Source organism: Sesamum indicum, linkage group LG1, assembly GCF_000512975.1.
Source record: "Sesamum indicum cultivar Zhongzhi No. 13 linkage group LG1, S_indicum_v1.0, whole genome shotgun sequence".
NCBI classification, from domain to species: domain Eukaryota; kingdom Viridiplantae; phylum Streptophyta; class Magnoliopsida; order Lamiales; family Pedaliaceae; genus Sesamum; species Sesamum indicum.
Window position 1 is genome coordinate 9022096 of NC_026145.1, and position 17651 is coordinate 9039746.

General features: G+C 32.7%; 1 protein-coding gene across 2 annotated transcripts; it reads left to right on the forward strand.

Moving 5' to 3' along the window:
- Window positions 14639-16480, forward strand: LOC105159793 (cyclin-dependent kinase inhibitor 7). 2 transcript variants are annotated; one of them, XM_011076995.2, is made up of 4 exons: window positions 14639-15226; window positions 15410-15474; window positions 15715-15891; window positions 16046-16480. In XM_011076995.2, the coding sequence occupies exons 1-4, from the start codon at window positions 14960-14962 to the stop codon at window positions 16146-16148; spliced, it is 612 nt and encodes a 203-aa protein (XP_011075297.1). In that variant the 5' UTR covers window positions 14639-14959; the 3' UTR covers window positions 16149-16480. The 2 variants fall into 2 exon arrangements, with proteins under 2 accessions (XP_011075297.1, XP_011075289.1); XM_011076987.2 differs by having other exon boundaries at window positions 14647-15226; window positions 15712-15891.

The window sequence follows — 17651 nt, forward strand, 5'->3', positions numbered from 1 at the left end:
AGAGAGGAGAGAGAGAGAGAGAGAGTTAGAGGGGTAGTAGTTTAATAGGAGAGAAGAGGAGAGGAAGAAGCATATGAAAGTGAAAAGGGGGTAGAGGGAATTGGTGAAAGGGGCACATGTTTGATGGTCCTCAAAGAGTACAACTTTTTCTCACACTCTTTTCCAAATTAGGGTTAGGCGTTAATTTATCTTTCTCTAACTTATATATATATATGGACCACCTAATCTATATATAATGTCAAACCAAACTTTATTCTATATCCCATGTGCTTTACCTTGCCCAACCCCACCCCACCCCCACCCCACAAAAGCTTCTTTTCTTTTCCCTTTTTTGTTTTTTTTATTTGAAAAAAAGATAAAAATATAATGTATACTGTCTAATTTATTGTCTATTTAATTACAATAAGCATATCAGACTATAATTTTCTATTGTAAATCCTATTCGATCTCTGACTTGCCATATTCAATATATGTACACTAAGTATATAAAGATGGCATCATGTACTTTATTTATGAAGCTAACATTTTAGTAATTAAATCTTAATCTCTATTGGATCAACCATTATTATAAACTGACAACTGGCAACCAGTAATACATAATACGCTCACATAAAGTGGCATATGTTCTATGTTCTCATGAGGTTCAAATCCATGAGATTAGCTCAAGTAATGTAGACGGTGTTTGACTAAAAATATTCTTTAGATTCATACATCTTGTAACATATTTTTAAACTCAAGATTATGTTAGATTTTACTGTAAAAATAAGATAATCAATTGTTTGAATCAAATGAACTCAGGGTGTATTTGAATTGATAAATTTGGAAAAATAATTTCAAATGATTTTGAAATCCATCCATATTCATCAAAAAACTTAGTTCAAAATAAAAATGAAAGAATTTGAAATCTCTACATTTAGAATTATCCAAACATATCCAAAGAGTTTGTTATGAAGGATTTGAAATCCATGATTTCAAATACTTCAATCCAAACGCAACCTCATAGAACTTATAAAATATTAAAAATGACTTACAATGTTTGCAGTTGATACAATTAAAATTAAAAGAGCGTATTAAAATCTTAAAGATAAAATAGAAATTCTTTAATTTTTAAAAAGAGATTATATATAATTTCTATATTCTCATTTATGGAATTCACAAATATCGAACCCTTTATAACATCTTATAAACTCTAAATTATTGAAACGATATATACTTGAAACACAAAGTGTGAACTAATGGCGAAGAAGCGCAATTGTTCCAGCAAAGAAGTTGTCAGTTGGGAAAGGCGAAAAGATGAGATTTGCAGAAAAGTAAAAGAATAACGCTTTTAACAAGCGAATGGTCCACGGAAAGGACTGTAAATGGAGAACATGTCTCGGACATGGAAATGAAATCCAACTCCAAAGCTCTGAATCTCTTTTCTCTTTGTTTGGAAACCTCATTTTCATGTCTGCAATATTTAAGATTCCTTCCCTCGCCTCGCACTTAGCTTTATCACTTTATGCAGCGCCCGTTTACCTTTAATTTTCCCTCCCCTTCCTTTCCCTTTTTCTCCTATATATCATCAATCTTTCTGAAACTTGAATTCACCGTTATCTTACAATTCTTTATGATGTTCAGACAACTTTGGTGGGGAGTGAAAAGACAGCAAAAGATGATCTTTTAGCCCTTTTTTTTTGACCCAATGCAATAGTATATTCCATGTCTTTATGTCAATTGGTTGTCTATATGTGTTGGATCCACCACCATTTTTAAAGTTTGACCTGTAACACCCCCCCAAAGAAAACAAGAAACCTTGTGGGAAGAGGTGATACATACACATCAATCCTTATATAATTTATAGGAAATTTTAGCTCAATTTTAATCAGATTCGAAATGAATAGTGTAATTTGTCATGTATTTGATTCGATCCGGAGTTATGTTACTTCTTATGAATAAATATGTCTTAATTACATTTAAACCCTTTTAAAATAATATAATCACAGTTTATCCCCAGCAAATTGAAGAAATTATAGCTTGACACCCTTTAAACTAAACAATCTTATACTCTTACCACAACCTACAGGGATCTTGGATGTACTTTTTCAAAATTTGAAGGAGTAAAATGTAATTATGATGTTTGAAAAGAGGTCTACATCTATACTAATATTTAAGAGAAGGCATTTTTCCTTCACAAACAACAGTTAAATATTATTTATTATATACACACAGAAACGAGTGTCACAATGGCTAGTGTCGCGATTTTCTCTCTCTTTTTTGGTTTGATGAATGTTCCACGAGTTTCATATACTATACATTAAATATTTTCAAAGCAAAAATTATGAAAAAATTACCAGCAAGAAGCATGAGATGACCACATAACCATTAAGTAGGCCGTTGGAGGAAAACAATCACATGAGTTCCTAATATCTTATTTTTTTAATCTGTTAAAATTTTTATTCTAAAAATTGTACTAAACACTATAAAACATTAAGAAAAATATTTAAAAAACTTACAAACTCGTAAAAACCCGCAAAATTTCCTTACAGGTCCACTTAAACTGGGAAGCGTGCAATAGTATTGAATTAAAGTTGTGTGCTTGTATTTTAGCCACGAAAGGGCACAACAGCCTACTATTCTTACACATGACATGACACCCCTAATTTTCTTTCTTTATGTTTTTCGAAAAAAATAATAATGACACAATCCGATATAAGTTTCCGTGCCCCAGTCTAAGGTCCAGTCCATGTGCTTTTATCAATCAATTTCTCTCCTCTGGATTAATAAGGAATCTCACTTTATTTTCCCTTTCGATCTTCGCATAATAATCATGTCCATGTATGTTTGGCAACGTACCTTTAATTTGAAATAAAATTTTGAAATAGCATAGTTTGTTTAATTAGTAACTAGGCAATGATTAAAGTTTGCTACTTGCTTTAATTTCCCTTTATCGTACGAGAATCTCATCATTTTCAACATTTCACTACTTATCTAAGAATACGTACCACCATTAATGAATTAAAATTTCAAATTCTAATGTATACATAAATATTAAAAGTGTACATGGTTTAGTGAAATGTTTGTGCTACGTTCTATAAAATTCACTTAAATAAATTTAAATTTATTAATTAAAATCTGTTTCGTATGTAGGAAATTTGATTATCCATTCATAATTAATTATGAGTTGACATGGTGGGTACGTGATGGAAATAACTTGTAAATAAAAATATGGACATAACTTTCCTTCCACATTGGAAAAATAAATAAATTTAAAATGATTATTTATGTATTTTAATATTAATTAGGAAAAATTGAATTTCGAATTTTGAATTTTTCGGCAAAAATTGAAGAAATGTGACTGCAACATTTCTCTAGAATCGTTATGCAGCCTTTCTGCATAATGTGAAACATTGCAATGGTTGAAAAGTTATGTAAATTTTCTGGATAAAACCACGGCAATGGTTATGAACCAATCTGCAACTTAAACATTGCAATAATTCGAAAAAATGTCAGAAATACCAATAAATACTACGTGTCAAATGATAGATTTCATCTCCAAAATTCTGTGTAAATCTATTTTTATTTGTTCTTGAGGAAAATTTTGAAAATTGCTATTTGCAGACTTCGAGGGCTTATTGTATCATAGAAGTAAATTGTATATCAACCTGGTAGCAAATCATAGTGGGGACAATTATCATTTTAAGAAAAAGTGCGTGTTGTCCACGCATCAAATCTAAATTCATTTTGCCTTTTTCTTGTCCTTTTTTTCCCAGCACAGTATGCATATATATATATATATATATATATATATATTGATTTAGATCGAAGTCTACTTCAAATGCGGATTTCTCTGGTGGAATGCTCCGACCAGACCTGTGGGAGTTGTATGCTTGATAAAATAATCGAAAATTTGAGAATAAAGCAAATAAAAAAAAAAAATTGTGTTGGCTTTTAGGTCTTCTATTTTTTGTTATTTTGACATTTTGAATAGGAAAGGGGACGAAGAGCTAAATTTCAGTGCAAGAAATATTGCTACTTCAGATTAGTAAGTGGCAAGTGGTAAATATAGAGGGTCATATGCGTCAAGATAGATGTACTAATTCATGTGACCTAATTTAGATTTCTCGATGATCTTTTGATCAGTAGCTGCCATTTTGGATCGTCAAGTGGATCGGACTTGATTCAAGTACAAATGCACTGATTCTTTCATTTTCTTCCCATTTCTCTAACATTTCATTTCTTAAACACTTCAATTTTGATGATCGCCGGTTCTCGATCGTTCCAATTGATTCCTATATTTTATTACAAATTAACACAGTCTAATAATAGTTTGAAATAACTAAAAAAATAAAATTATTTTATAATTTGGGAGAATTTAAGAACTCATCCTCGTTCTTTAAATTAGAGCTGAACATCCTTATAATGATATCAGTAGTCTCAAGTGGATTTTGTTAGAATGGGGAAAAATGCATTTATTGTCTTATAATTGTGGGATGTCACTTTTGATTCACTACCAATTTAATTCTGTAATTGAGGATAATAATTTTTAATAAATAGAATATTTGATTCAATTTGTGTAAGAAAATACCAATTTTTTCTGAGAAAGGCACATGCTTGATACGTGACAATCCTGTATTCAGATAAAATTAGTATTTTTTAACATAAATTAGATCAAATATGCGTTGTGGGTGTTTTAATTATTGTCTTTGATTGCAAAATTGAAATCAAAATTGATAAAAATTTCCATATAAATATATTTTTCCGTGATAATTAGAATGCAGCAGTTGGTAGTATATATGTACTAATTACTCGAAATCTTACTAGTACAATTGTTTTGAAACTTGGGCGGAGTTATTACATATGAAAACAATATAAGTTCAAAGATCTAAATTATCACATCAACATTAATTATTACATGGTAAAAGCATTAATGTGAAAGACATAGACACACGAACGTATGTGTGAATGACTTGAAATTGGAATATCCAACCTCATGATTCACGTACACCGGCCCCATAAAAAGCTGATTATCATGCCCTTCTGCTTCCACTTAAACTATTATATATTTTTTTATTGCAATTTCTTATTTTATTTTATTTTATTTTCATATACACAATCAATGCAAATTAATAAATATCACAACAGCTGTTTGAGTGAAATCCTCTTCATGGCCAGTTTACAGTATGAAAACAAATAAGATGCGTCGGGTTTGTTTCTGTCAATAACCCAATTACATAAATATTGTAGCTTGTGAATGAGAATTGTGTTAATTATTAATTGATTTTAGAAATATTATTGTATTATGTACTTGTGTAATTGTATATTGGTATATCGATGTAGTTTTAAAAAAAAATGAGAATTGTGTACTTTTATAATAGACCTAAGGGCTAAGAGGGGGTACTTATAAATTTTGCCCCTATAGCAAGAGTTATATTACTGAATGATTTAAACCAATCTAGCTAAGTTAAGGCCTCATAACTAAAAGTTATGGATTTGAGTTCGGAAGCAAGAAGAGGATTCTTGTGGAAAGGTTTGGGAAAAGACGTGCTTGTAGATCAATGAGATCGTATGAAACCTTGTAAATGAATGTGTAGTCTTGGATCCATAGAAGTACCCTATTTATAGGTGTGACAAGAGAAGTCTTAATTCTACATAAATTAGGAGGCTGTAAACACTGTATCAGATAAAGGATCATCCAAGAAGAGTTCTCCCAACCACAAATTCGAGAGATTGCAAAACTCTATTAAATCCAATAGTATATTTGCTGACGAAGTTTCTTGTCTTTTTATTTTTTTTAATATATTCACTAATTTGGAAGTATCAATATATCAAACTAATTTTTGAATTTAAATATATTAAATGATACAATAAATTGAATCATATAAAATATATGCACAAGTTATCATGCAATGTAAATGAATAATGAATTTTTAATTTTAAATATATTAAATAATATAATGAATTGAAAGTCATAAAAAATGGGCTAGTTATCATGTGGTGAAAATGCATAGCGAAAAATTGCAATTTTTTTTGAAGCAATTAATTGGATTAGTTTCATGTCCCTAGTGTTATGGCCCTAGATTAAATTCATGTCTCCAGTTTCAACATCACATCTCACATGCATGTCTTCGGTCTTCCCCACTTAAAAGCGTAATTCCCGAAGGATCCTGCTCTTCACCCATATGTGTTGTTAATGCGATTTTCTTTTTTTCACAACTTAAAAAAGCTTCATTACTGTTCAATGTATTTCTTGGTTGGGCGCATCCAATTTCTTCTACTGTCAGTAGAAATCTGGGTCATTTTCATTTCGGGGTGAGTTTAACCGTAGATAAATTTTCAAATAGGGTAAGAAGTCGCGACTTTTATTGGAAAAATCACCAACCCTTCCCCTTATTTTAACCACCCTCTAATAATTAATTAGCTCAATTCGTTAGTTTCAGTTAGGTTTTCATTTATTTTTATGGTGAATCGATAATGTCTTTGTCGATTATGAATTATAATTTTATTTTATTCTTAAATTTTTTTGAAATTTTTTATGAATTAAGTGGGTAATTTTTTATAATTTGTAAAATTTTTCCATCCGTCAGGTCCGATTTTTTTTTTTGTAATTTATTAATAAAATAAAAAATATAGTAAGGATAAAATTGAATAATTCTCCATCCGAGAATTACATAATTTCATCACACATCAGGGTACTTGTAATTTTCAAACAACGAGGAGGTATTTGTAATTACGTCAAATCTCAATAGAGATTTGTAATTTATCATGTACTTAGAGTTCGTTTGGTTCAAATGAGAGAAAAATGAAAGTGAAAACGAATTGGAAAAGAGAGAGAAAGAATAATAGTTTTCCTTCAAATTGTTTGGTATGATTAGAAGGGGTGTAAATCTCAATACTTCTCCTTATTTGGTACAAGAAAAAGAGATTGACAAGAAAAGACTATTTTTTGTAATTTTACTGAATAACCTTTCTCTTCATTTTGTATTAAAAAATAAATAAATTAAATTTATACTAATATAATTTTAGTGTATAAAAAATTTAAAAATTTTAGTAATATAAATATTCATAAAATAAGAACAAGAATATTTTTATTAATAAAAATCACTACAAAAGAACGCGGGATTTGTAACTGACTTTTGGCATGCACAACTTTTGTTATGTCTTTGTAATGGTTAGGATGTTATGACGTCATGTCAGGGCTGATAACAATTTAAGTTATTTGTAACAACCAAGACCATTCAAAAAGCCACTACAATATTTACGTATCGGTAAAACCGTTACAAGATGATGGTCGTTACAATGTGTAATGGCTTTTGTAAATGTTACTAAAGTTAGGGCCGACCATCGTATCATATAATGCTAACCGTTATTAATGTTGTACAAAAAATCGCTACAAATTTATAAACATGGAAAACCGCTACAAAACTTATTACGTGAATTTGATCATTAGCCTTTTCATATAGTTTTTATCATGGTCTGCCAAATTTGTAATGACCTGTGAAAAAAATGTGAAGCCGTTACAAGGACCGTGTAAAAAACTGGGAGAAAGTGTATGTTGAAACGGTGCTAGAAAATCGTGTGAATGTGGACGGCTTCTTTTATCAAATAGTATTACAGAAACCGTTCTAAACGCGAGCATTATAATGGCTATATTTTTCGTTCCAAAAGCTTGTACGAAGTAGCTTATATATGTGTGTATTGCAATTTGTTTTTATTTTATTTCATTTATTGTAGATTGCTTATTAACCACACACACTATCAATAGCTCTCTTATTTTCGTGCATATACACTTGATTAGGCAGATTATTGCTTAATTTTTGGACCGGTAACTGCTGACTACTTAAGTTGGTTGACCTAGTAACACCGACTAATTTAACCCTTCTTCTTAATTAAATTGTAGTTTACTTATTTTAGTTTTATGATTTTTTTGATCTTATATGTTATGTATTCTTAATTAGTGTAATGCAATATTTATAAATTTATAGGTCGAGTTATATAATTATATATACGTGTGAATATGCAATGATATATCATCATATTACAACAACTGAAGATATGGATGTATGATAAGAACCTCCCGAGGAAGGCAGGTCTTACACCAGAGTTTGAGGATGGGGTTAAGACTTTCGTAAAATGGGTCAAGTGTTAGCATGGACATATGGATGGAGACAAAATTAGGTACCATTATCGAAAGTGCAAAAACACAAAGTTCAGAACACCCAACGATGTCAGTTATCACTTGTGTATGCGAGGGTTTATGCCAGATATTATAATTGGACTTCGCATAGCGAGGAGATGTGCAGGAGTACTTTGATGCTGTGACTGCCGCCTAGTGGCAAGAGGAGCAAACCTCAGCTGCTCATGAGGAAGGTAATTATTCACACTGGGTTGATGAATAACAGATGGACTGGGCGTAAATGATGGTTTTTTATACAATCAGGTCGGGTTATTTTTCTTCTTGTCACGTGGTGCTTGATGATGGTACAAGGTCCTACCCTTCTGTCGTTCCTAATTCATATTATTATGATGATGGCTCCTAAGATTATGTGGGTTGGAAAATTGATTTTACGATGTAGTGCATGCTGCCGACTAGCTATTGTGGAACAGTTGCATTCAATCTCAATTGGCATCTGTTGCTGAGTTGGTGAATATCAAGGCGAACGATCATATTTCTGAGCAATCTTATGATCGAATATCTTAGTAGGCTAATAAAATAATTACCCCTGTCACACCCTGTCGAGAGATTACTATAGAACAAAAAAGTTGATAAAGGATTTGGGTTTACTCGTTGAGAAGATCGATGTGTGTAAGAATGGTTGCGTGTTGTAATGGAAGGATGACGTCAATTTAAAATACTATAAGTTTTGTAGAGATGCTAGGTACAAGCTGACGCAGGAACGAGACCCTTGCAGCAAGAAGTCCCCCTATGGTACCCGTCGCTTACTCCCCAGTTGCAGAGGTTGTATGCTTCGAGAGCAACTGCAAAGCACATGACATGGCATGCCACACATCAGCGGAGGAGGGCTCTATGTGTCATCCTTTCAATGCAGAGACTTGAAAGCATTTTGACCGGACGTATCTCGATTTTGCAGAAGAGATGCGTAATGTTTGGCTGAGTCTTTGCGCAACCGGTTTTGCATGGTACAATCTTCCCCAGTATATGTGCATAAGTTCTGAGTACATGTTTCTAATGATGGTGATCCTTGACCTTTCTAATCAGAAGCGTCTGATCGATGTGTACTTGGAACTGTTGATCAAAGAGCTGTTGCAATTGTGGTATGTGGGTGTTCGAACGTACGATAATGCCACGAACAAAGCATTCATTATGTGGGCGGCGTTGATGTGGACTGTGAACAACCTTCCCGCCTTAGGATAGCGTCTGGGTGGAGTACCGTTGGTATTATGGGGTGTCTAGTTTGTATGGATGACACAGGCATTCCATCTATAGCACGGTAGGAACGCATACTACTTTGATTGTCACATACAGTTTCTCCCTGAGGACTATCCCTACCGAAGGAACAAGAAAGCCTTCACAAAGAATCGTATGAAATATAAGGTTGCACACTAGAGGCTGACAGGAGAGCAGATCCACGATTGGGTTGCAGACATTAGTCCTACAGTTGAATAGCCATTGACACTTCCTTCTGACTATGGTAGCGATCACAAGTGGAATCATCTTCTGGAGTCTTTCATACTGGCAACGATTTGATCCGATACAACCTTGATATCATGCACATTGAGAAAATTGTGTTTTTATAATATATTCAATACTGTGATGGACATAAAGGGAAAGACGAAGAATAATTTAAATGCACAGAAGGACTAGAAGATCATCTGTAAGTGCCCGGAGATTAAGTTGGATGAATATAGACCGAACGGTATGCTTAAAGTAGTCTATACCCTGAGGAAGGAGCAGAAAGAAGAGGATATATGAATGAATTCGTGGTTTAAGTTTTTCGATGACTACGCGTCTAACATTGCCCGCTGCGTCGACATGAAGGAGTTGAGGATACATGACATGAAGAGCCACGACAGTCACGTATTCACATAGAAATTGATTCCGATTGCCTTTCGTGAGATGCTTCCCTAGCAAGTATGAAGCACATTAATGGAAGTGAGTCTTTTATTTTTCAAACCATATGCTTGACCACACTTGATGTCATTAAGCTACATGAGTTGGAACACAGTGTTGTCGTCATCACGTGCAACCTTGAGAAAATATTTTCTCTAGCTTTTTTCGACTGAATAGGACACCCCATTGTTCACCTGCCATATGAGGCTCGCACAAGGGGGCCTGAGTAAACAAGTGGATGTACCATTTTGTAAGGTTTCTACGTGACTTGAAGAAAAAAATGAAGAACAAAGCACATGTCAAGGCATCCATTGTCGAGGCATACATTATCGAAGAAATCGGCTTATTCTCGTTGCACTACTTTAAGCCGGGCGTTTTATCCAACCGAAGCATGCCTCGGAGAAACAATGATCTCAAGAGCTAAAAAGATGGAATCTGACTGTCTATTTCAATTATACTGGTCGAGCTAGTGGTACCTCAAAAAAGAGATGGCTCAATAGATCAGAACACCATATAATCGAGACATATATATTATACGATTGTGAACTAGTCACGCAATATTATGAGTAAGTTGTTATTTTCCAACTTTGCAATTTTAATATACATGTTAACTGTATATACATATACTTTTAATTTAACTGAATTTTCAAATAGATCATTTTTGAAAGAACTATACCAACATCACCATTCAGACGATCCAATTATTGATTGAGTTGTATCGACTAATTTCAAGGATTAGTACAAACAATGTGTAAGTTTATAGATTTTTTTAATAATTAATGTGATTGAAACTATATTTTTGTGTCACATACAAAAAGTATTCCAACAATCTATCCAACATTCAAGCACAACCATAGCTAAAAGTGTTACAAATATCATTTCAATAATAATTAAATCAAATTTAATTTGATTATTTCAAAAATAGGTCCAAATGCATTTTTTGCAATTGAACTTCCCTTGTAACAGTCTATCATGGCCGTTAGTAAGACCGTTACAAATTGTAACGGTTGTCAAGCAAGCCGTGATAAATATTTTGTAATGCTCAAAAAAGCCGCGGTAGGAGTGCCGTTACAAGACTGTTACAACTTTCAAAAGTTGTTCCAAATTAATAACTTGGCTAACAAAAGCCGTTACTATAAAATAACTTTTTTGTAGTGATTATTTATCAAAATGAGTATTGTTCATTTAATCAAAATTATTTAATTTAAATAAAATAAAAATTACTAACAATGCTTTCGACTAACAAATTTGAATTCAAACATCAGCGCCTTTCTTGGTACAAAAAACAACTTTGTATATCATGTCCAAAAACAATAATTTTGTTATTCTTTTCTGATAATTATGTACAGTATTATCAGTGGAAAGGAGAAAGAGTTGGGGAAAAACTATATATAGATATATGGGTAACAGAGTAAATAAAAATAAAAACTATATTTTTTTATCTTTTTGGTCTTATACTTTCACTTTTCTGCTCAATTTCGAAAAGAAACAAAATTGTACTCTGGAGGGGTTTCATATAAATTGGGTTCTACTTCACCTCCATCTCTTCCTCCTAACCAAATTGTCTCTTGTACATTCATTTTTACTTTCACTTTTCACCCCAACCAAACACACTCTTAATCTATACCTTTATATAATTGAAAAGCACCTTTTTGGTCTCTTTAATTTATTTTGGTCTGGCAATTTATTTTAATTATTTTAAAGTAAATTATATCTTATCATTCAAATTATGTCTATTTTTATACTTCGCTACTGAAACTTTATTTTATTTCAACTTACCATCTTAACTTTGTAAAATTTACACTTTGTCATAAATGATCGTCTTTTTGTTCATTTTTCTGCCTGAAAAACATCATATGCTGTGCATATGCAAAATATATCACATTTCATAACCTTTAAATATCACATATGCACTGCATGTGGTGGTTTTTCGTCAAAAATCTTAGTTGAAAAATAATAGTAAATGACAAAGTGCAAAATTTCGAAAAATTAAGATGATAAATTGACACATAAAAAAATTAGATGTCAAAATATAAAAATGAATGTCAAGACCCCCCCCCCTTTTTTTTATTCTTAACTTCCACATTCCTATTTAAAGGGGAAAACAAAACTTCCACATTCATTTTTCTTCTCTAATTTTTTCCATTAAATTTTCATAATTTTTTAATATTCTTTTAGTAATTTTTTATTTATTTAATTAATATATATATTAAATTTATTATATTTTTTAAAAAAATTTATACTTTATTATGCACACACATTTGAGTGTGCAATATATACTAATCTATACTATATTATTAAGGGGAGCACCTCTTTGATGTCTCTCCCTTTTTTGTCTGCTATTTTTTATTTTTTTTAATTATTTAAACAACTTTTTTCTTTTTTCTCAACCTCCATTTTTTGTTCTCTCTCTCAACTTCCATATTTTTTCTTCTACCACTTTTTTCTAAATAACTACACACACCTCAATTTTTTTAATATTTTATTTATTTAACTAAAATATATAATTTTAAAATATCATAAACATATTTTAATATTTTAAATTAATTTTTAGTTTATTGATTGTGCATACTCAATTGACTGTGCGTTACACACTACACTACAAAAAAATTATTATTAACTACAATATTAAGCTATAGCTAAAATTTACGATAAATAACTATTATTAACTATAATTAGATAAAATCAACGTACAAAAAACCTAACTTTTCCATCATGAAAAAATTATTTTGCACAAAAAATCATATAGTAAAAGCATGACACCTCGGAAAACCACATCAACTAACGGTTGAATTGTTGCAGTTAATGACTATTTACTACGATTATTTATTATTAATTATGATAATTAATCATAATTAAATATTATACTTTGTTGTAGTGCTAGTTACTAATTCTTACTCGATATGTTTCGTATAGACATCGTTGTTCTCCATACTCATTTAACTATCTAGGTGTCGAATAATCTCAGCAATTTGTAGACTTAGTTATGATTTTCGGATATTTACCTTAAGTTGTCGTCACTTCACGACCACAAGATCGTGACTTGTACGAGATCCCGACAGCTACAACCTCAATCAATATTGGATCAAACTAAGATCTTGTCTTGATTACTCGTAATTTATGCAGTAATGTCAAAATTTATATTTTGAAATGACCAAATACAATTAAAATGAGCTGTTATATATAACAGAGTTGAGTACAGGTCGAGCTCGAATTACTTAATTTTTTTCAAATATATCTAATTATTCTTTTCATGAACAACGAAAAATTAAGTTAAAAAAACAGTAGTGGAAAAAGTTGGCTTTAGTTTTGGTTTGTTGTTTGTTTCCTAATTGCCTTTGCCGCCAGAAAGAAGTAAACAAACAAAACAAGGTAAAAAGGGGGTGACGGTTACTTGTAGTTTTGCTTCAACTCTCTGCCTTTCCCTATATGAAATCACCAAAAGAGAAGAGTTTCAACAGAGTACGTGAAGGGAATTCCAGCTTGTAGAAAACGGCATTACATGTCGACGTCGTATTCTGACTTCTTCTGAGATTTTGAGTTTTATGCATCTATATCTTCCCGGAGGTTTTGAGTTTTGGTTATGATCGACCTCCCCTCTTCAAGTTTTTGGTCGAGATTCTATTCAAATTTTAATTAAAAATTAAAATAATATATTATATATAAACTATAAAAAGTATGCATGCGTTAATTTCCATCCTAAAAAATAATCGTAAATATATAATTAAGAATAGTCCTCAATTTTTGTAATCTCATTTAAAATATTAATTTGTTAAAAATAATATATTTTGTTGAGTTAGGGGTAATTTAGCCTTTAAGTAATATGAATAGAATTTTTGACCAAAAAATACAAGAGAGGAGGTTTTTGCAAAATATTAAAACCTCAAGAGTCTGCTAGCTAGCTTAGATGCTAAAGACCAAATTTTCAGGGGAGAGGAATGCAAATAACCCAATACACGGTACATAAAGGTTATTTTTATTAAATTAGATATTGAATATAATTCTAACTTTTTAAAATAAAGAGTAGAATTCGTCATTTTTTTTTTTTGTTCCGGATGCATTACAAATTAATATATATTGACTGATTTATAATATTTGATTTGACTGGGCTGCATGATCAAATTGGATAATGTTTGACTGAGTTTTTACAAAAGGAAGATTTCATAGTGGTCAAATATTTTTTCAATTGGGATAATCATAATAAATTTAAAAAGATATTTGGTCATTTATGCAGATAAGATATTTTAAAATTTTATAATGTAAACTCTCTGCGTCGATGTTAATAATTTCTAATTTTGTAATTGATAAAAAAAATTAGTAGTTAAAAATATTTACCTTAAAATTAGGTTGACCTTTTTTTATTTTAAAAAAATTCCCCAAGTTCTAACGGCTTGCGGAAAATAGTGGGTAAAACCCGGTAATAACCGGAGAAAGGTACACGTGTAAGCCATGTGGTGGGTAGCTATCAACAACCAGGGAGGTTCAACAGGGAAAAAGTTTGCATGGTAGATCTGCGTAACGCGAGGCTTCAAAAATTCCGTCACCGTTAACGGAGTGTAGGGCTATGCCTATGCATTGCCAAATGCCAAAATAAGAAGTGAAACCAAATCTGAACCGTTTGAACGGAATTCTATGCCCATAAGCATCTCTATCATTATCATCACCACCACTCGATCTCTCTCTCTCTCTCATACTCTCTCTCTATAGAAACTTTTGCAACAGAAAAAGTGCAGCAGAAAAGCGGATAATTCTGCGACCCTCCGCCAGCACACGCTGCTCGTACGTACAGAGAGAGGAGTATAAAGAATCGCGGGATATGGCAGGGCTCTGAGAAGGTTCTCTCTTCGCAGTTATGGTGTAGAGAGAGAGTTTTAAGGGTTGAAACGAACAATTGCGGGGAATTCTCGCATGGGAAGGTGTTTGAGGAGCTGTAAGGGATTAGGAGAGCTAGAGGTCATGGAAAAGGCAGTGGAGAGGAGAAAGAGAAAAGTTGGCTCGGGAGACTCGCAGTTATCCACATCCTCAGTTCAGCTCAAAACGCGGCGTTTAGCCGCACTGACGCCGGAGAGTTCAGCTTCGCCAGCAAGTTCGGGGAATTCGACGTGTGAGAGCGTTGGTTCGGATCATGTTTTGGCATCTTGTTGCTCAAGTAACGGATCGAGTGAAATGGCCAAGGTGAGCTTGAAATTAATTCATAGATCTGGAATTTCTGGACGGATTTTAATTCCATCTTACAACGTCACGGTATTTAATTTCCATGAAAGTTACGGATAGTGGAATGAATATCATGTCTGACTACTTCTTTAATTAGATTCTATAGAAGTTAATGAATTGTTTGAATTTTGAATTCCTTTTTAGGAGAATGAGGTGATTGTGGAGTGTTTCGCAACATCGGCTGGTGATTCGTTGGATTGTAGAGAGAGGTAGACTATATATTTATTTTCGAAACTTTCAAAAAACAAATATGATTCTTACCCCGGCACGTTTCTTCAATTCAAAATTTTGAATTTAATAGCACTATTTGATTTCTTCCGCTACAACACAAGCACTCTCCCTCCCCCCTTCCCTCTACCTCTCACTGTCTCATACTTTCATGAGATGAATGCTGGTATTACTTTACCTTCGCAACAAATAATTGTTAAGAAATCATATTGTTTCAGAAGAGGAACGACGCCGTTGACCGAGGTTCAAGCTGAGTCCGTCAAGATGGACTCGACGGCTAGGCCACTCAAATCCAATTCTCGTCATAATTCTATGGCCGAGAAAATGCCATCCGAAGCTGAACTTGAAGAATTCTTTGCCGCGGCTGAAAAGAACCTCCAGCAACAATTCATTGACAAGTAACTAGTCTCCCCCGCTCCCTCCTCTCTCTCTCTCTCTGACACAGACACACACACACGCAGAGACACAGAAGAATTGTGATATGCAAGCATCTATTATTTACAGGATGAGACCGAGTAGTACTGAATTTCAATGTGCATATGAACAATGTAGGTACAACTATGACATAGTAAAGGACCTGCCACTGGAAGGGCGCTACGAGTGGGTTCAAATTCAGGATGGAGAAAATGTTCACAACTTAGCAATGGCTATCTAGCTAATTATTTCTTACTGGAAGCTCATCAGTGAAGTACATCAAATCAACAATGAAACTCATGGTCTCGTTCCACTAATTTAAAGCTTAAGCTTTAGGGGCTTCTTGTTTCTCTACTTTAGGTTTAAATCCTTGTTTTAGCTGAGATGTACAGCTAGCTGTTTCTATTTCTCTCTTCCAAGAATCTTCATATGGATTCTGCAAGCACTGTGACTGTAGAGAAAGAATTAAAGAAGTTCTTCTCATAGTAAGGTAAATTATTTATTTATGTGAGAAGAAGCTTCTGTTTGGAATGGAATGGATAATCAATCTCTTTCGGGGTAAAGATTGAAGAATCAAGCAGTTCAATAAAAGCTCTTTCTTATTGCTTTTAGAAAATTTTTTGGGTTCCTCTTATCATTATTACTATTTTCTATATCTGGGCTTATTTCTGCACTGCAAAACTCTCTGATGCTTGTGACACTGCCAATCATAGTTTTACCTTGTAACTGTAAGTGAATTAGATTTTTATTTTAAATACCCTTTTTATTTTAATTTAATATGTACACCTCATGTATATAACCATTTTTAATAAAATTATGAATAGCTTAAATTTTTATGTAAGTAACTTGTAGGTATTAAAATAAAATAGAAGTATAACAAAAAAAATATAATTCAATCAGTAAGTAGTTATGCCCATTTTTTCTCCATCTTCACTATCCTAGTATGGGTCTTCTGCAACTAGTTTTACCCTATAATTTCCTTTTTCTCATTTTGTTTTAGTAATTTAGTGACTAGAAATATCAGACTACTAACAGTAACAGCAGACGAGTAAGTAGTACTACGGGTACTTCTGATATATGCCTGTGATTTGGAAATTTGGGGTGACGACGAGAAAGAGGCCAGACGAAGGAGAAGGTAAGTAACAGTACAGTACAATTACAGAAGAACAGAGCTTGCCGTGTAAGCTACGGACACGTGGTGAAGATTGGGAAAGCTGATCTGTGACCCCATGTGGCTCTGGTGAGTTTCTATGTGTGAATTTCTTTGGACTAATTTCTTCAAATCTCCATTACTTTCACACAACCCACTTAAGTTCATTACCAAGTACCTAAACACAATGAAATTTATTTTACCACATTGTGCATATGTATGTATGATATTGTTTGTACTTTGTATCTATCTGTTAAGGCACACACAGACAGAGAAGGTAGATGGGATTGGGACTGGGACTCTGTTACTTTTTCACAAAGGCAAGGCAACAGGAATAGGTGGTATGGATGAGCAGTGGTCCATAGTTTCCCTTAGTAAATTGGTGCATGAACTTGAAAGAGAAAGCTACAGTGGTGGTAGGCCAACCCTCTTCCTCTATATGCCTATGATGTTATACCCAGCCCCAGCCTTCCTCCAACTAATTATTTGATTCCCTGCATATATATGCGTATGTACTCTTAGTAAAATATGATTTCTTGATGTGTTGGTGGTGAATTCCAGCTTAACTTTGGGTAAAATTGAAGGAAGGATATA

What these genes read in the sequence shown, in the direction of transcription:
- LOC105159793 (XM_011076987.2), top strand. Translation starts at nt 14,960, where the DNA reads ATGGGAAGGTGTTTGAGGAGCTGTAAGGGATTAGGAGAGCTAGAGGTC. An exon ending in TCGTTGGATTGTAGAGAGAG is followed by an intron (nt 15,475 to 15,711) that starts GTAGACTATATA and finishes ATATTGTTTCAG; the next exon opens with AAGAGGAACGACGCCGTTGA. An exon ending in CAGCAACAATTCATTGACAA is followed by an intron (nt 15,892 to 16,045) that starts GTAACTAGTCTC and finishes TGAACAATGTAG; the next exon opens with GTACAACTATGACATAGTAA.